This window comes from Sciurus carolinensis, chromosome 12 (assembly GCF_902686445.1).
Source record: "Sciurus carolinensis chromosome 12, mSciCar1.2, whole genome shotgun sequence".
Taxonomy (NCBI): Eukaryota; Metazoa; Chordata; class Mammalia; order Rodentia; family Sciuridae; genus Sciurus; species Sciurus carolinensis.
In genome coordinates this window covers 110,124,743-110,145,650 of record NC_062224.1, presented here as the reverse complement: position 1 = coordinate 110,145,650, position 20,908 = coordinate 110,124,743, and the positions used below count along the sequence as shown (strand labels likewise).

Here is a 20,908-nt window from a genome sequence, read left to right as displayed (position 1 = left end):
GCCTCTTTCCCAATCTTTGGGAAAAAGCACTTAATCTTTCACCATTAAATATCATACTAGATGTTAGGGTTAGAGTTAGGGTTAGGGAGGGGGCAAGAATGGAGGAAGGAAGGACTCTATAGAGGGAAAAGAGGGGTGGGAGGGGTGGGGGGGAAGGGAAAAAATAACAGAATGAATCAAACATTACCCTATGTAAATTTATGATTACACAAATGGTATGCCTTTACGCCATGTACAAACAGAGAAACAACATGTATCCCATTTGTTTACAATAAAAAAAAATATCATACTAGATATAGGTTTTCCCTTAGAGTATCTTAATCAGGTTAAGGAATTTTCTTTTTGTAGTACCATTAACTTAAATTTTTAAAAATATTTTTAATTGCCTATTATTTGAGTCATAATGAAATGAAGTTAACAACATAAACTTGTCTTTGCCCTTGAGAAATCACTACATAAATATGATTATGATGTATATCACTTCAGAGGGTTTATTTATCTTCTAGTACTTAGATCAAGTTGCTCCACACCTGTATTTGATAATGTGTTTAAAAATGCATTTTATAGCATTTGGCATTCTTAAAGTAAGTAACTAATCATTGTCATTTGCCATTTATGATTTTTCAAAGCACCAAAGTTTTATATTGAATTGGGTTTTGATAGAGGTGTAGATGACTAATATTGCTCTTAATTTGAATATATTAGGAGGTTAATTTTCCACCCTGCTTTTGGGTCATATATTTACTAGCTTTTTCTTGTGAAACTTGTATGTCATACAAGAGATTACAAGTAGTTTATTCTGAGCTTCACAAAAACTGGTTACAACTTTTTCAGTCCTCTCGTATATTTACAAGCCATTTTTATATGCCCTGTATAAAGTTAAGTTAAATATTTGTTTTACTCCTGTTCTGTGCTTAGCACTGTAGTGTGGGCACTTAAGATCTAATGGCAAACAAAACAGATGTTTTCTCCCCTCATAAGGCTTGAAGTCTTACCAAGAAAACAAAACTGAATAAAATAAATGATTATAAACTATGATAAATGTGAAATCTGTTCTGATACCCTCTGTGAACCCAAGGAGGAAGTTTTCCCAGAGGAAGTAGAGAACAAAAGATTGCATCTGAATTAAATAAAGGAAATGCGATAGTGTAGCAAGAAACAGAAGAATCCTAAGGCAGTGGGGAATCTAGCAAGGCTAAGCAGGACTGGGAGTGAAGAGATGTGGTTGGCAAATCCTAAATAATCAGAAGAGGAACAAGACTAGATAGTTAATGTGGAGCCCAGTTTGTGTAGGACCTTTTAGGACTTTGTCTTTAGAACAGTACAAAAACCCTGAAGCCTTTTAATATAGGAAAGTGACATGAACTGTTTTGCATTTTGGAAAGAATATCCTGTTCGTTTAGTGGATAATGGATTGAAGAGAAGCCGTAGACCATGCAGAAAGACCAGACTGGAAGACACTGCAGTTGCCCAAGCACAAGATGCAAGCTTGCGGAGGGGCGTGGCAGTGGGAATGGAGAAAAATTGATAGACGGGAATGTTGGGGAAATATGGTCTCCTTGCACGTACTTTCTGTGCCTTCTAGAATTCATTGAGACAACGGTGTGTACTTTAGTCACTATCTGTTCACCTTCTGGGATACTGCATTGCTTACGTAGCTCCCTTTGGTAATCACTGCCTGCTGCTTATCCTGTTTGTCATTTATGGCTAATATCCCTCTCTCACTTTGCTGTCTGGGTTCTGTTGAGTAGTTGCTTGAATTGACTGATGTTTAATAATGAAATAATAATACATGTAAAAGAATACATTAAACATATCTAAGGCTTAAATTTTAAAAAATTACATGCTTATGCTGTATTATCTAATAAAGTTATACAGTTTTAGCTGTTAGAAATAATTGTGAAGTAATCCTAAATAATGATTCCTCTCAGATATTTCCTGATTAGTGTTCATCAGTTGAAAGGAGAGGGAGGAAGTTGATGGTAATTATAAAAAGAATGGCACTAGTAAAACACCTAATGACCCCTCAAATGAAGAGAATGATGCCTAATGTGAGAACACAGGAAGCTGTATGTAATGAGCTGTGTGAACATATGATATTAATGCTGTTTTTTTATGAAAGCTTTGTATTATAAATTATTTCCTATTATAACCAGATCTGAAGAAAGGATAAAAAAGAAGAGGGGGCTGGGGAGATAGCTCAGTCGGTAGAGTGCTTGCCTTACAAACACAAAGCCCTGGGTTCAATCCCCAGCACCACAAAAAAAAAAAAAAAAAAAAAAAAAATCAGTCCTGAAAAAGAAGAGGAAGGGGCCAGTAGAGTCAGTTGCTGAAAAGAGGAAAATTACCGTGTTAGAACTATTGAAGCTCTTGTATTTACTTCTGCATTTTTTAGGTAGTGGAAGGAAAAAAGGATGTTTGCAAGGTCAAAGGCACTGACTGATTCTTAGACTCTTCCTTGAATTATCTTGTATATTTGGAAGCATGTATAATTATGAATTATTTCCAGTGTTTTTATGTTTATATATCTGTCAGTGATTTTTTAAAAAATAAATGTAACTAACATTTACTTTTTTAGGTGTTTTGTTGTAAAGATTCATATTTTGACTTTTCTTTAGTTGAAATATGGAACCTACCTACATTCATTAATATTTATTTATCAAAGGTAACTTCATTTTGCATATTTATTGTTGTATTAGGGAAGTTAAGATCTGATTTTGTTTGATTTTAATGCCTTTAGGTATTTCTTAAAGTAAAAATGCTTCCCTGTAAAATGGAACTTTTTAGCTTTTTTGCATTAAATTTAAATATTTACTTTCAAACCTAAATATAGTATTTATTCTAAGATTGCTGTTCCAATTTGTCTCATAAATATTTCTGGTAATGAGAAATACCAGAAACTACCATTCTGTAGTTAACCTAAACCCCCAAAGGTTTTAGCAATGGCAGTCTTCCTGCAAGCCATTTGTACATGGAACAGGGCTTTCTGTAACTTAGAAATCATTTTTGTGGAGTCTGAGAAGAATTTTGGACACTTCCTGACTGGCAGTCACCAGTGGACAGGAGAGGGTATGGTGGATCTGCACGGCTAAGAATGGTGCTTTGACTCGTTTCTGTCTGCGGCCTGACTGCCTCCTGGGTGAGCAGTGCTAACTTCTCCAGGACTCCTTTCTTCATCTGGGGGATGGTGACTGGTTCCTTACTGTAGAGGGGTTTAAAATTCCTATAGGGAAACTCAGAAGGCGAACAGCACACACATGGAACACACAACATGTTTTTGGTATGTATTAGGTATCTTCCCTTTTCATCCTCAGTTTCCTAATTTATTTTCGACCTGTAATAATTTTTAAATTAATTCTAAGTCATTTTTAAGAAAGGTGCTGACCCCATGGGAAATATATCTAAAATAGATGAATGGTTGTCTGTGGTGAATCAAAATAAATGAAAATGTTTTTAATGTCTGTCAAATATTTGAGTAGGTATTTAATTTGCTGCCTTCTAACTTGGGAATGTGTTGCTTAAGCACTGTATGACAAGTTTCTTTAACCCTCTCACCTTTTTTTGCACATTAGGATAATAATAGGATAAACTGTCTATTTCTTTTAATGCCTATATTCTGAGATCATATTTGACCCTATGTATTTCTCCAAATCAATTTTAATGTACTGTTGTTAGTTCCAGGGTTTGCTTTGTACCTCAAACTCATCAATTTTGTGTGGGTGTGACAGGGATTGGAGAAATTAATGGCTTTTAACTTCTTCTACTAATGGATATACAACTATATATTTTACAGACAAAAAATAGTAGTCATATAACTTGAGTTCACAAAGACTTGACTGATTTTTAATAATTAATACATTTTTTCTGCCAAAGAGCATTAGATTACTGCTGACTTTTTAGTGTCATAGTAGCCTGTGGTAGTTTTTCTATAGGGTTTAAGGGTGTGTGCCAGTTTTTCTTCTGTCTTGTTCAAAGGAAACAATCCTTACAGATGGTATAAGGAGAATAGCTTTAGAAGTTCATAAGTGCCATTCATATATTATAAGGATTGGTCAGTTGCATTGTCATCTTGTTGTCAATCTTGATCGGAGCTTGCCGAGTCAGTCTATAAGCCTGCATGTGCCTGGCAACTGTTACCTAGTGACAGTTTCAGCTGCAGTAGCCATTGGCTGTGCTGTTGATTGGGGCAGGAGGACCGAGTCACCTTTCTGATGGTGAGTTCTGCATCAGCTCAGGATGAGGAGGAGGAGCAGGGCTCCGGCTCAGGTGGAGGCAGTGATACTGAGAGATTGTGAAGATCTACCGACAGCACCCTGGTAACTGCATCACAGTGAATCGGACTTCTGAATCAAGCAGCCCAGCCAGCAGCTGTAAGAGTGAGTGTAGGTGAGAAGCATTACCTTATTCCTGTGATAAGAGAACTATTTTGTGACAAGTGAAACTAAGAATGTACAAGGAGGAATATCTTGTGACTGTTACAAAGGAAGAAGGACTTCCCTGAATGATGTGGCGGTGCATGAGAAAATAACTTTCAGAAGAATGCTTTTTGTTAAGCTGCTATATTCTTCCTGAAGGAAATGTTTTCATTTCTAGTGCATGCTATTTCTTCAAAAGCTATGACAACAAAGACTGACAGGGGACTCTCTGGAATGCCTGTACTTTAGAAAAAGACTTTGGCAAATGTTAGCCTGATGCCAGAATGACCTTGGAAGCCTTTTGGATGAATTCTGTCCTGCCTGCTTTTCAGTATTTCAAACTCGAGGATTTAAACTCAGCTTCATGTTTTGAGGTATTTTAAAGCAAGACTATCTCACAGCCCACCTAATGGCTCCAGTATTAATTGAGCACTTGCTCAAAATAGAATACAGAAATAGAAGAGGCATTTTCTTAGCATATGGCTGCTACATAACTGCAAATATAATAAACAAGGTAATTTTCCACTTTCAGAAGATTTAATTCAAGTAATGATTTCATATGTTAATTGTCTAATGGAAATAGAAAAGGTATAGCAAAATAGAATATGAAGACTACTAGAAATACTTAAGTAATAAATGACAGTATTTCCAGTCTGATAATCTCAGTGCATAGGAAAGTTTCTATTATTGTCTAAATTTCATATATATGTGAGATATAGGAATGGTTGCAAAGATGAGAAAAACTTTGAGTTGTGTATTTTATTACCATGCTCCAGTATATGGAAAGTGGTATATTAAATAATGAAAATTATCTTTTGTTAAAGATGCTGAAATTAATGGCCAAATCATAGCATTAAGAATTAATAGTTAGGGCTGGGGTTGTGGCTCAGTGGTAGAGCACTTGCCTAGCATGCGTGAGGAACTGGGTTTGGTTCTCAGCACTGCATATAAATAAATGGATAAAATAAAGATCCATCACACACACAAAAAAGAATAACAATTTGTCAGTTTCAGACCCATTTCACAACTCCATATATTGTAGGCAGAATATACTTAAACCTTATTTTTGAAAGGGGAGAAGTATAAATTACATTGCTATTATTAGCACCAGTTAACTGAATTGGACTAAGACTGTTTTCATCTGAATGCTTTAAAAATGCATGCAGAATTAAACCTTCAGAAGTTTATCATGTTGTTCTCAGGCATGTGTCATTGTCCCTACTGGAAATATACCTCTTTTCTCATGAGAGTTATAGGGCCATTTTGAGTCTGTTACCCCTATTCTGCTCCTTTGTGCCCATATAGAAATGAGACTTTTTAAAATTAACATTGATAGAGTTATTTTTCTTACTTTTATAAACAATGAGAGAAATGTATCATGAAGTTTGACCAATCAGCATCAAACCTGTTCTTGAGCCCTAGGACATTCTTTGCCACAGTGAACTTTTTCTTAGCTTTCCAACCAAAATCTGAGATTTTAATTATTTAAATTCTAAAATATGAATGCACTTTTCTTCATAGATGAAGCAGGAAGCATGAGACAATTTAAGACTCTTCCCTTTCTCTTTCTTTCTAGTTGATTCCTAAGAAACTATTTCTCTTATGAGGAAAAACAGCCCACAGAAGATTTTCTTCTCTTGGCAATTGATTTTTTTCTTCTTTTTCTTTTTCCCTTTTGCAGAATTAGTTTTTTGTAGTACAAGATAATAAGTCCATTTTTTCCAGAAGTGCCTTGTGTCTGCAAAAAGTTTTGGGGCAGCCCTGGAAGAAGCTAATCAGAGACCTCTTTTCACCTTTCTGCCTTCCCCTCCTCCCTTATCTCCCAAAGCTGAGAAGTGCCATTGGTGAACTGAGGCTGATGAAGAGACTTGAGCACTCTCTGGGACGCTCAGCTCTTAACAGGAACACTGTCACTGTCTGCCGAAGCAGGTTCTGAGATTCATGTACAGAGTTTAACAGATGCTGGAAAGGGCACCTGCTTGCTGGAGCCAGGACTGCAGATTCCTTAATTCCAAGCCATGAATGAATCCAGGTGGACTGAATGGAGGCTCCTGAACGTGAGCAGTGGCAGTGGGAATGTGTCCGAGCGTCACTCCTGCCCACTTGGATTTGGCCATTACAGTGCGGTAGATGTCTGCATCTTTGAGACGGTGGTTATCGTCTTGCTGACATTTCTGATCATTGCTGGGAATTTAACAGTCATCTTTGTCTTTCACTGTGCTCCTCTGTTACATCATTACACTACCAGCTATTTCATACAGACGATGGCATATGCTGATCTCTTCGTTGGAGTTAGCTGCTTGGTCCCTACTCTCTCACTTCTCCACTACTCCACAGGTGTCCACGAGTCATTGACTTGCCAGGTTTTTGGATATATCATCTCAGTTCTTAAAAGTGTTTCTATGGCATGTCTGGCTTGCATCAGTGTGGATCGCTATCTTGCAATAACCAAGCCTCTTTCCTACAATCAACTGGTCACCCCTTGTCGCCTAAGAATTTGCATTGTTTTGATCTGGATCTACTCCTGCCTAATTTTCTTGCCTTCCTTTTTTGGCTGGGGGAAACCTGGTTACCATGGAGACATTTTTGAATGGTGTGCCACCTCTTGGCTCACCAGTGCCTATTTTACTGGTTTTATTGTTTGTTTACTTTATGCTCCTGCTGCCTTTGTTGTCTGCTTTACTTACTTTCACATTTTCAAAATTTGCCGGCAGCACACCAAAGAGATAAATGACCGAAGGGCCCGATTTCCCAGCCATGAGGTAGATGCTTCTAGAGAGACAGGACACAGCCCTGACCGTCGCTATGCCATGGTTTTGTTTAGGATAACCAGTGTATTTTACATGCTGTGGCTCCCCTATATCATTTACTTTCTTCTAGAAAGCTCCCGTGTCTTGGACAATCCAACACTGTCTTTCTTAACAACCTGGCTTGCTATAAGTAATAGTTTTTGTAACTGTGTGATATACAGCCTCTCCAACAGCGTTTTCCGGCTTGGCCTCCGAAGACTTTCAGAGACAATGTGCACATCCTGTGTATGTGTGAAGAATCAGGAAGCACGAGACCCCATACCTAGGAAGCGGGCAAATTCCTGCTCCATTTGAAGAGAACTCATGGTAAACCACATTGAACCTGACAGTGGTTTTGGATTGCACTCTTGATTCATCTGGAAATTTGCCACCAGAGAAATATTTACTTGAATGGGTGACTGTGAAATGAAGAATGAGACTAAAGAAACCCCCCCCTCTTTTGTGGGGAAAAACTAAAGGAAAGGGTGTGTAGAGGGTAATCTCATGGGAGAATTATAGCATGTGAACATAAATATTCAGTAATGGAAAAAACTTAGGTATTGTAGATGAAGGAAGGATCTCAACTCTTCAGGACAGGAGCAAGCCCCTCAGCATCTGTTTCTCTGACTGCTCTCTGACTGTGTTTGTCTCTCATTTTGTCTCTTTTCATGTCTCTTACTCTTATATTTGTGGAAGTGATTTTTTGCATCAATTGCCCTTTACAGAAAAATGACACATATTATGTACGTGGCCAAGTATATCCTATAGCATCCAAATATACTTTTAAACACTTGAGTCTATAATCCATAATGGTTTCTTCATGGAGGATGTACAGTAAGCCTATTTTGTTTTTTGCCATACAACCCTTTGTTTATGCTTTTACAGTCTCCTCTGCAGTACAGATTTTCTGCCACAAACAAAAGAAATGGTATTTTTTGTTTCTTCTGGGTAAAATGACATTTGCTTACCCCCCTTTTCCTACTAGCCCCATATACATTTATATATATATATATATATACACATACACACACACACACATTTATTTATTTATTTACCCCCATATATATATATATATATACACATACACACACACACACACACATTTATTTATTTATTTACCCCCCCTCCATTTTTTCTCATCTGAATTCTACAGCACTTTACTCCAGAAGTATCTTAGTTAATGAAAGAATCTACTGTATAAAGCAATCATAATGTTAAATAGTTTATACCTTCCAACAAAGCAATCTAGTAGCCTCTTTGGGAGATTGCATTAAATATTTTCAATGGATTTTGGAAACAGTTTTATCTTGTTTCTTTGAAGTTAGTTCATGTGCCTAATGTGCTGTCTTTCTTGCTGGAAAAGCTTTGTTTTTCTTAAAAAACCCACAAGTAATTCTAATGCAGTTGCTGATACTCACCTAAGTAGTGATGTATCACTCTTAATGCTATTTGTAATGTCCTTTCCTTTTTTATTTTAAAGCATTAATTTTTGTGTATGTGTTAGGTCTACACCAGCTTACTATTGTGCCCACTAGTCATTTGTGTGATATGCATTTGCACACGGTATATTTTTTACCACAAAGGAAATGTAAATTATATTATGTGATCTGTGCCTAATGCTTTCTTAGCACAATACATACATCAATGTTGTTTAAATCATCAACATTGAAAAAAGTATATACAAAAACTTATTTTAAAAAGAAAATACTTTTGTGTAGTTGTTTTGATATTTATATTAGACGAAGCTGCATTCTTAGTGCTGCTGAGAGTATAATATACTTAATTATCAAACACAGGTAAGAGCTATCAGGATTTTATTTTGTAATGATCTGTTTTCAGATGCAGAGATCAACTTATTTTTTAGTGTGCTACCTGAGATTGTGTAGTGCATTTGTCAGGGGTTTAGATGTAGCAAGGTGGCATTTGGGGAATGAGTGGTAAAGCAGGTGTAAGCAGTAGAACATCTATATCTTACTTTTTTACCTTAAGTTTCCTGAGCGAAAGATGTTTGCAAATTTATATCAAACTACTGAGTATTTTTCTTCTCAGCATTTATGATTTCTCTGTTTTATAAAATGCATTTGACGAAATGTGCCTATGACTCCTCAGCTTAGAAGCCAACCATGTTTGCGTACTGGTGGTCTGACTTCAGAGGTCCTTTAGTAGAAATGCTGTCACTTTACTGAGGTTGTTCTGAACCCCTGTATATTTTTTAAACATGTAAGACAAGTTTAAAATAATTAATAAAATAGTATTCTATATATCAAAAATCAGACTTTGCTTCAGTTTAATAAAATGTTTATTAGGAACAGAAGTTTGCTTGTTTGGGAATCAGATTCTGTTTTATGCTTTTTAGCTGGGGTTTATATTTCTTCTTGGCTTCTCTTTGCCAGTGGCATCTTGGATAACTTGGAGTGCACCTTTTGAATTCAGACCAGTTCAAGGGAACATAGTACTGCCAACTTTTCAGATATCTGTAACTAAAAACTTCAATGTTACACATATTATTTGGGAATCAAATTTTGATTCCTTTAGAGTATCAATATAGTTAGAAAAGACCCAGTGAATGTTCTGTATAGAAAGCTTAAAGCCATGTGTATTACATTTTCCTCTTCTGACTTTTCTTCTTAATGATTAATAACAATTATGTGGTAGACTCAATGTTAACTTTTGCATGTATTATAGTAGTTAGTCATCACTATAGCCTTTTGAGATGGTAGTGGTTTTAAAAATTTTTTTAGTTGTAGAGGGACACAATATCTTTATTTATTCATTTATTTATTTTTTTATGTGGTACTAAGGATCAAACCCAGTGCCCCACACGTGCGAGCCAAGCACCCCACCCCTGAGCTGCAGCCCCTGAGATGGTAGTTTCATGACTGCCAGTCTAGAGATGAGGAAGCTAAAGGAAAGGGATTCACCTTGCAAGATCAAGTGATAGAGGTTCCTGCACACTCAGCTGGGTGGGAGCCAGGCCTGTGCACTTCACCAGGCACGGCTGCCTTCTTTTCAGAAGGCTTCAAACCTTCATACCTCTGTCTGTAGTTTTTCCCTTTAACTGTTTTCTTCTCAGTCCAAGTTTTTTGCTTCAGCTCTTTGCTTGTGGTATCTTTTTCTCTAATCTGGTAAGTTTCTTTTATTAAACCAGCAATCTGATAAGCCAAACTTACCAGTTTTGTCTGTGATTACACTGCAACTCTGGGCCTGGTATCTCCTTGATACTCCTCTTGTTCGTTTTTGTTAAGTTTTCCTTGAGTAGCTTTTTCAAATCTCTCTGAATTTCTTTTTGAAAATATCTTTGATGGGGAAGAGTAAAAAGAAAACCTTTGTCAGCCTGAGCGAGATGGAAGCAGGCAAGTGCTGGTTCAGGTTCTTCACTTATTCCAGGGTTGCATGTAACAGCTTCAGGGCATAACATTCACCTTCCTCTTGACATGTTTTAATGCATGTTCACATAATAAGATAATGTTCATTTTGAAACTGCTACATTTTTGGATTAAGGTGTTTTAAGAATAAGAAGTGTAACCATTTTTTTTTCTTTTAATTCTGTAATAATTACCCAGTTTGGTTATAAATGACAGTCAAAAATAATGCTGTATTCTGTCACCTAAGCAGTCTACTGTTTGTGTAGTTGTTTCTGAAATTATACAGTGTCTAAAGGCTTTATAACCTACAGTATATGAAACCTGGCCTGAAATCCTGTCCCTCATAAGCCATTGGTCTTAGGTAGGAAGGGGAATGTTCCAAAACCCCAGTTTTTCATTGATAAAGTCAGAGACTTGTTCTCTCTGTTCAACTGAATTTGAGGACCAAATGAGATTTTGTTGTCCATGTGCTCAGCATGGCTCCCTGTACATAGATACTGTTCAGAATGTGGTAACTGCATTTTTATTTTCTTTGTGGGTACCATATTTATTAACATCACAACTTTAAAGGTCTCTAATTGCAAGTTAAATAGAATCAATCCATTGAGCATTTAGGGTTTTCTTAGGTAGCATTTTTTTTTTCCCCTATCAAATTTGCTTAAACTGAGATTTTCAGTTAAACTGAGATTTGCTTAAACTCAGATTTTTTTGAGGGGTGGTTACCGGGTATTGAACTCAGGGGCACTTGACCACTAAGCCACATTCCCATCCCTATTTTGTATTTTATTTAGAGACGGTCTCACTGAGTTGCTTAGTGCCTCACTTTTGCTGAGACTGGCTTTGAACTGGCAATCCAGAGCTGCTGGAATTACAAGTGTGTGCCACGGCACCTGGATCAGATGTTTTTAAATAAAGAAAACTTTCATAATTTGTGAAAGCTAATTTCCAGAAATTAGTGATGGAAACTTTATTTGAAATTAAATACCTAACAAATGAACGTTAGGATGAGATAAGTATGATTCTGAGGTTTATCTACCTCCTTACTCCATTGTATTAAATATGCTTGGACATTCTTTTTCCATTAGGGTGCCAATAATAGGAAAGAATTGCCCAAGAATGTCTTACCTTTGTTTTTTTAGTCTAATTTTCCTCATTTTAAAAAATGGAATTTGAACTATTTTGTCATATTATCTATTACCTGGAAGAAACATGATTAACAAGCCAGTCTGCTCTACAGTTACCTAAATCAGATGAATTCAAAAGTAAATAAAGTGGTTTTCTTAAGGGGGTTTTCTGTGCTTCCCCACCCCACCAGGAAACTAATCATTATTGTGAAAAAGATACAACTTTACAAGCAATAAGAAAGATAAAGAGGAAGGGAATCATTGAGGGAACATTTCTGAGCACAGCATCTCTTCTGTTCAGGTGAGCAATCCTGGTGCACAGGAGCACTGCTGAGTCAGTGCTGCCTCCGGCTGTGCAGGTTCTAGCGAGTGCTCTTTTCCCTGAACAAAGCTGTATGTTAGGATGACGAAAACGTGTAGAAAGAAGCAGATTCTATAACCAATCGTATAGATACTAAGAAAACAAAATGGCTACAAATGAAAAAAAAAATGAATCCCCTTTTCAGTATTTTTCATAAACAGAAGTTTTATGCATTACTAGTTTTGCTCTAAAATTTAAAAGAGCCAGGCATGGTGGCCCATGCCCGTAATCCCAATGGCTCGGGAGACTAAGGCAGGAGGATCTGGAGTTCAAAGCCAGCCTCAGCAAAAGGAAGGTGCTAAGCAACTCAGTGAGACTGTCTTTAAATAAAATACAAAATAGGACTGGAGTTGTGGCTCAGTGGTCAGTGCTCCTGAGTTCAATCCCTGGTACCCAAAATAAATAAATAAAAAATAAAATAAAATTTAAAATAGCCGTAATTTAATTTTAAATAGTAAAACTATTTAAAGCATGGTCTTTTAAAATACTAAAAGTGATATAATAAAGGTTTTATTTTATATTACTGTCCTTTTTAAAAATTTTGTTTTTGCAAAATTTCTTTTATAATCAAGAAAATTAATGTTTTATAAAAAGGAATGCTGAATATTTTTAAATATTTTGGTATTTTACAAAACAGCTTATGTTAATATTGCAATCAACTCTATCATGTCTCAATGCCGTCTTTTTATGAAGATAGTTTATACAGTTTTCTGATTTCTGTAATATTTAAGTAGATTTTTTCAGACAAACTTGCTGACCTTCTACTTGCAATTTTAGATGTTCTTCATGCATTTGGGTTTTAAGGTAAACAGATTGAAATGCTGTTTGCTGAATCTGGAATCTCATCACTGTAGGATTTTTTTATTGCACCATTGACGGCATCTTTCAGTATTTTTTATGTATTTAACAAGAAAAGGTTGACCCTGCACGGGGGGGCATAGGGTCCTGTTCCTGCATTAAATGTGTTTCCTAGATATCAGCATTCTGCTGTAGGTTTCCATCTTGAAGGTCATGTTCATGAATCTTTTTATTTATTTATTCATTCATTCATTTATTTTTGTGTGTGTACATGTTCATGACTTTTTATTGATGCCTTTTATTCAGTTTTTCATGTGACTCCCTCCGAAGGTAAATAAGATCATAGAAATAAATTTAGCAGGAACCTGTTATTCTGATAAATACTAAAAGATGTATGTGAGGGGCTGGGATTGTGGCTCAGTGGTAGAGTACTTGCCTAGCATGTGTGAAGCACATGTCAGATTCTCAGCACCACATAATAATAAATGAATAAAATAAGGGTCTGTCAACATCTAAACATTTTTTTAAAAAAGATGTTGATATTAGTACCTTCATTATATAATAAATAACTAAATTAATTTTTGAGATTCCAAAATTATGAAATTTTTAGATGATAAATATCAAGGAACATAGTATATCATGGTGGAATTCATTGAATGGAAGTATTTTCTAAAATTCTTTACTTCCAACAGTGATATCTAATCCAAGGAAGATCACATTTATCTTTGACTTTAAAAATTTGACTCTAGTTTTACTTTGTTTTCTACTTGAGTATGAATAAGGTAGACAATTTAAAATGCCCAAATATACTATGTAAATTCAAGGTAGCAATTACTTAATTGCAAAACAAAGTACAAAATTATGTAGTCTTTTCTATGAAATTCAGAATGGATCTGTAAACGAAACATAGTTAACAGGAGATGAACTATAGTACATTTGTCTGAGATTATACCTGCCATGAAGGTGTACTCATGTATGTACTATATGTAAAAAATGCAATTTAAAGGTGTTTTTATGTTCCCCATAAGTTTGAAGTTTGAAATAGTTATTAGTAGATCATACATTTTATGCTAATAGCTTCTTCACACTAATTCCATATACTCTTTCAGAAATTTTATAATTAAAATGATAAATTGGTAAGATTAATATTATAAAAATGATAGATTTTAAGAGGATTAAAAGGTAGTTTGGTAAGGAGCAGGTATAAATTATTCTGAAAATTCTGGCTTTAATATACAAGTTAAATTTTAATATAACAATTTTAATATAACAAGTTATATTTGTTTTTTTTCTCATATTTATTATTTTAGCAAAGAAAAAATACTTTAAAATTCTGTTTTTAGAATTGTTAATGTATCTAATTTCAAAATATAGCATCTTTTGTGTCAGAAAATACCTTTCTTTAAATTTTTTAAAAAAATTTTTACTTGTAGATGGACACAGTACCTTTATTTTATTTATTTATGTGGTGCTGAGAATTGAACACAATGCCTCATGCATGTGAGGGCAAGCGCTCTACCACTGAGCTACAACAACCTCAACCCTAGAAAAGATCTTTAATGTAATTTATACCTTAGTTTTTGTGAAATGTTCCTCTCGCCATTGATTAGATTTATATAGTAATTTAAAAGTACAAATAAATATGCATCAAATTTGTTTTGCTAAGAATTGATCTTGAGGAAAAACTTGATAACCCTAAAATTAATTTTATCTCACTCTCTACTTCAGTTGCACCAAGGCAGTTTTGAAAAATCTTATGACATGTCCAAGACCTTAAAACTTTTCTGAATTTTTAGGAATATTTATTTGGAAATCTGAAGAAGTACGTTTTGAAAATCATATTTAGAATGTAATGTTACTATATATGTCTTGTGATGGCTTGTATGTTTTTAAAAAATCAACTTCACATATCAGCCCTACTCTATGTTTTTAAATAGATTTAATTCTTAAAATTGAACAAACTATTAAAATTCACCATTGGACTTTTCTCAGTTTACTTCTAGAGTTTTAGATATCCGGGAATATGCTGGTGACATGAGAACAAAATAAGCGTGTGCGTGCACTCGAGTTTCAGTGCTTTACTTATACCCAAGTTGCACTCTTGTGGCAACCTGTTCTGAATTTGTAGTTACAGACTTAATTACTTTCATCCTCATTAAAGATAGACATTTTTAAAGAAGACATATTAGAATTTGAAATAACATCTTTGGGTGGAATTGTACATAATGTTCTACTTTTGCAATTAGGGATATGGAATATTGAGGTCACATTCATTGTAACAGGAAAATTCACACAGGTCTTTGCTTCTTTCATCAAGTGTGAAGGTTAAGAAATTATTGGAAAACACTGCAAACTAAAATTTTACAAGTGTAAAATGCTTTTTTTGACACATGTATTAATACCCTGATATTATGAATTCGGTCTATTTTAAAAGCTTCTGTGAGTAAATACTGTCTTATTTCACATATAGAAATCTGAGGTAAGGTTTTTTAAAGTGGTCCCAGCAAGGCTATGTAGTTAGGAAGAGATGCTGTTGACACAGATCTTGTATAGTGACCCTAGTGCTTGTGGGCAGGTTCTTGAATATTGTGTCTGCGGATGACTGCTGATGTAGTGGTAGAGTGACCTGAACCCTCTTTTTTGAGTAGAAAATGAGAACTGACTTAATTCAAATAGGAAATATTCTATGTGAAACTTTATATTTTAATTTTTGAGGTAGGAAATGTATTTTAAAATTAACTATAAGTGAAAGATCAGGCTTTGAGATCATGGGAAACTGGAATGAGATGTATTATTAGCCTTGATTAGTGCGCTAGTATTTCTTAAACAGTTTTTGTCTATAGGAGGTAATGAAAAATTACCTTTCCCTTTGAAAACACAGTGGTCATCTGTTGACTGTATCAAGAGGTATGTAGACTGAATTAAACAGTATTTACTGTGTATTTAAAAATCAGTAAAATTGGACTTGGGAATTTAGCTCTGTGGCAGAGTGCTTGCCTAGTACGTGCAAGGCCCTGAGTTCAGTCCTCAGCCCTGAAAAAAAAAATCAGTAAACTTAATGATGAATAATTGTCAAAATCACACTATATTCTTACTTAACTACTTTTCAAAAGTAAACCATGTTATAGCGACTGTGCTCTTTTGTTCAGAATTTTCTTTGTAGTGAATTTGCAATGTTGAAATCATCATAGGTTGGATTTTTCTCAAGCACTCTGATGGAAATGTTTTGGTGTTTTTAACTACAGTGCTTTATATATGTTCATTTGTAGTCTACAAATATTACTCAGGTAATCAAAGATATCAGTCTGAAATAGTGATGTTTTAAATAAAACCTTTTAATATATACTTTACAAACTTTAAATGTTTTTAAATAAAACCTTTTAATACATACTAAAGTGTGTTTTTTTTTTTTTTTTCCTCTAACTCTCTAATTGGAGTTAGAGAAAAAAGAACTCCAAATTAGGGAAACCCAAGATTGCCTTATAAATACCCTTAGATGAAACTTTTTCTTAAGTAGTTTCTAGTATGTGCATCAATTGAATATAAATGAGTTCCGTGGAGTTGCTTGAAAAGGTTATTCTCTTAAATAATTTAAATGTACATGGAAATTTTATAAACTACTTAACCTGTGTTACTAATTCAAATAATTTTCAAGCTGAATCATTGTAAAATTCAAATCGTTACAATTTGAATTACCAGATATTTTTGCATTCCAAATCAACAAATTAGAACAACAAATACTTACTGATTGGGTTTTTTTTTTTTTTTTCTTTTGTACGGGGCTTAAGTGTGGTTCTATAGTACTCCTGGGTCCTTTTAAATCCAAGAATAACTTACTGAATTGTAGAAAGCCAACAAGGGGACAGAAGATCTAATTTCTAGAATTTGAGGAAGAGATTGCATAAAAGTCTTAGGAACAATTCAGTAGATTGAAGTGTTAGGGGGGTCAGTGCATTTTATGAGTTACCTTAGTATCCAGCCATACGTGCGGATGCTTTTGTTCTAGGAGATACCTCAGAGGTGTGAGAAGTGACTAAAGCAAAAGTAGATAGTTACTCCTCCTCTAGGATTCCAGCAGTTTGTCAACTGTAAACATGACGCAGTTATTCTCTTTCTAATAGTTCATACCTTTGTACAGCTAATGTATGTACTTACGTACTTTTTTCAAATTTGGGTAATGCTTTTGCATACAAAACTTGCTATTTATTTAACTACTAAAATGACATAAACATGATATATTTTACCTTTAAGTAAAGTCAGTATTAGTTAGCATTGGATTTAATCTTTGAATATCAGAAGCATTTGTTAAACTTCTCATCAAGAAATGATAATCTTATAGGATTAATGAGTTGATGTACTTATTATAAGCAGGCTGACCTCTTTTGTGTCTCCAGAAAGCAGTAAACGAAAATTAAGGAACAGAATATCAAGCAGGATGAAGAGACAAACTTGTATGCAATTCTAAAATGTATACAACTTAAAAGAATTTATAATTCCACTTTAATGTATGACATTGTTAGCAGGTTCTTGGTAATTTGTAAGTTAGAAAATAAATAGATATAATCATACTGATGGCAAAGATTTATTAGAGCACTAGGAATTTTATAATGTCCACCACTGTCAATGAATGAGTAAGGATATAAAGTAATTTAGCATGAGCCACAATTGGCTTTTACCATAAATTGAGAAGTTTAGAAAATCTTAGTAATTCAGATAATTACAGATATTTGATGCACTGTTAATTTTTGCCTTAATCAATACTTTGTTTTAAACTAACCCATCAGAAAATTTTGGTTTTCTTCAAATTTAGTAAATACGTGGAAAAAAATGAATAAACGACCTTGATGTTTATCTTGATGACATACTTCATTTGGTCCATTAAAATGAAAACAGTTACATATGTGTTTATGCACAAAGTACTGTTCAAGCCACTGATGTAGCAGAACCATCATTGGATCTCACACAGTCTCAGTGAATGCCTTAATTTTTAAAAATTGGATGTTTTGTTTCTTTTTAAAAAAAAAATTTCTTTTTATATATACATGACATATTAGTATATTTTGACATAAAATACATACATGGAGTATGACTTATTCTAATTGGGATTCCATTCTCATGGTTGTACATGAGGTGGAGTTCACTGGTGTGTATTCACATGTGAACACAGTAAAGTTCTGTCTGATTCATTCTACTGTCTTTCCTGTTCCCATCACCCTTCCCTTCCTTCATTCCCTTTTGTTTAATCCAGTGAACTTTATTGTATGTTTTCTTAAAAATGAGTAGGTTAATTGGGTGCAGCGGCACACACCTGTAATCCCAGTGACTTAGCATGCTGAGGCAGGAGGATTTCAAGTTTGAAGACAGCCTCAGCAATTTCATGAGGCCCTAAGCAAGTTAGTGAGGCACTGTCTCAAAAAGGGCTGGGTGTGTAGCTCAGTGGCTAAGCAACCCTGGGTTCAATTCCTGGTACCAGAAATAGAAAAAAAATAAAAGAATGGACTAGCTTCATGTAAAACTGTGAAGATAATAAACGATCAGGTTCCAATCAGTTTGATTTTTGAATGAAAGATCTCAGAAAACCCTTAGGTTCTCCTGCCTTTTCTGAGCAGTGATCTGGAGGGTCTTAAGAGACAGAAGGACTTTTTGTAGAGATCATTGGAACTGGAGAGATTTTGTTTTCACTTCTTCATGTACCCACGGTGTTGCTCTTAGTGCCTTAGGTTCCTGACTACTTGTAGAAAGACGAGGTATAGTTGATTCCTGTAAATTTGTCTCTAAAGTCTACCTCTCCTGATTCCATCCCTTTCTTTGGTTGTTTGTCATATTTTTCTTCCCTACATTTGATTTTAAAAAAACACAAAAACAAAAACAAAGAAATATTAACTAGGATGGATCTGCTGTATCTCTTTTTTAAACAAAATTGTCCAAGTTCTTTATTCCAGGAGTCTTTGAGCTCAGATCATCTCTCACATTCATTAGCTTACCACTTACTCTGTGCTGCCTCTTGGCTGTTGAAGACTGTGCGTTATTTTAGGAGCTCTGCTCTTCTCCCATTGTTGTTGCTATCTTCAGCACTGCCTGTTTTATTGTATGTGCTACATTTTGGGAAAGGCTTAGGATTTTTTTTTCCATCCTATCCTTCTGCCTCTCTTGCAGCAGTATTATTCATACTGGCCTCATAAGATAAAGGAGGATCTTTTCCTAAGCAAAATAACTTAAGACCTGTGTCCTTGAAGTTTGTGGACATCAAGATTTCAGCTCCTTGGGACTGAGAACCCCAGGCCTGGTGTTGACACCTAGGGTTTCCCTAACCTGCCGAATGTGTGCCTCAGGTATTTGTTACAGTAATAGAGAGTTGACTAGCACACCTCTTTATCTCCCTTAAATTTCATGTTGTTAGAATTGACCAGTTTTTCCAGCCCTTTTCAAACTCTGTTCTATTTTCTAATATGTTCATTAACTTTTTTGTCATCTGCATATGTAATACATATATCTTTAATGTGTAAATCTAGATAAACTGATTTAAAAGTTAAATAATCCCCAACCCTATCTTCCTTAGGAGTTCCCAGGACAACACCCATGTTTGGAAATTTTTTGAAAGGGCACATAATATTTAGCATATAAATATTATGCTTAGGGCTAAGATTTACATCACAAGCAAAAGGATATAAGTAAAATTTAGCAAAAGGCACTGGGTACAGGTATTTAAGAGTTCTCTCCCAGTGGAGTCACATGATACTTCCAGCAATGAGGTGTGACAATGTGTGCGAAATGTTGTGACAACACTTGCAAAGAGCTCATGAGACACTCAGCACCCAAGATTTTTGTTACAGTAATAGAGTTGACTAGCACACCTCTTTATCTCCCTTAAATTTCATGTTGTTAGAATTGACCAGTTTTTCCAGCCCTTTTCAAACTCTGTTCTATTTTCTAATATGTTCATTAACTTTTTTGTCATCTGCATATGTAATACATATATCTTTAATGTGTAAATCTAGATAAACATCCTCTGTTAACCGCCTACCAAGATTCCAGATTCACTGAAGGAAAGCAGATATTTAACATAGTCCTTATGTTTGTACAGACCATCAAGGCATACTGAGCCACCCATTCCTTTTAGGGGACATTTTCTGGCCAAGTTCTCAAAGCTAGCTAAGGACCAGCATCGTCAGTGGTCTATGCCAAGGACAGCAGGTTTGGGTTTGTTGTCTTGACCATTTCTGTACAGTATGTTATGCCGATACTTATTAGGATACGTGAATAGTGTAAGTGTTTTAGGATATCAGTAGGATACAGTTTCATGTGGTACATACCAATGGGAGTCATTCAGTTCTCTTTGTATTCATAGAAATGACTTTGAATTGAAGGCCTTTTTGATGAGATTAGACCTGTTATTTTTCTAGCAGTAAACCTTTCATTTACAATACACGTCACCTCACCACTTATGTTGATTTCTTCTAAGCAGTTTTTTCAGTTACGTATTTTGGGTAAGAATGTTTAACAACAGTTGCCCCTTTTTCCCTCATGACCATTACAAAAATACTATACAATTTATAGAATCTAGTTTTCCTCTAATGTTTGTTTTTAACCTTATTTATAGTTTTCTAATGTTACTAGGAAAGCTAATCAAAACCCACAATTTGGAAAATAAAACCAACTAAATCTTCATAATGTATAATTTCATGAAGTATGCCTTATTTAAGTTGTTGCAGAAAGATACTGCTTATTTTAAACCCTTGCATTGATGGAATCCAAGTACATATTTTGGACTTGTCAGAAAAGAGTATACTATTTTCTGTTTTATTTATTTATTTTTTTGGCTGTGCTGGGGATTGTACCTAGGGCCTTATGCTTTACAGGCAAGCACTCTACGAACCAAGCTATATCCCCAACCCAAGTATATTATTTTCTAGGCTTCTATATTGAATTGTAGATTTTGAAATACAGAAGAAACAAAATTTTTAAATCCTTCTGTTTATTCATCAAAGTATAATTAAATATGTGATCATTTGATAATATTTACCTTGAGAAATATTATCATTTGTATATCATAAAT

General features: G+C 34.8%; 2 protein-coding genes across 6 annotated transcripts in view; both read left to right on the top strand.

Moving 5' to 3' along the window:
* Rabgap1l (RAB GTPase activating protein 1 like) overlaps positions 1 to 20,908 on the top strand; it is a 663,388-nt gene that overhangs the window by 251,715 nt on the left and 390,765 nt on the right. The window lies entirely within an intron of this gene.
* Gpr52 (G protein-coupled receptor 52) lies at positions 6,258 to 7,949 on the top strand. Its single transcript, XM_047519825.1, has one exon. The coding sequence runs from the start codon at positions 6,434 to 6,436 to the stop codon at positions 7,517 to 7,519; it is 1,086 nt and encodes a 361-aa protein (XP_047375781.1). The 5' UTR covers positions 6,258 to 6,433; the 3' UTR covers positions 7,520 to 7,949.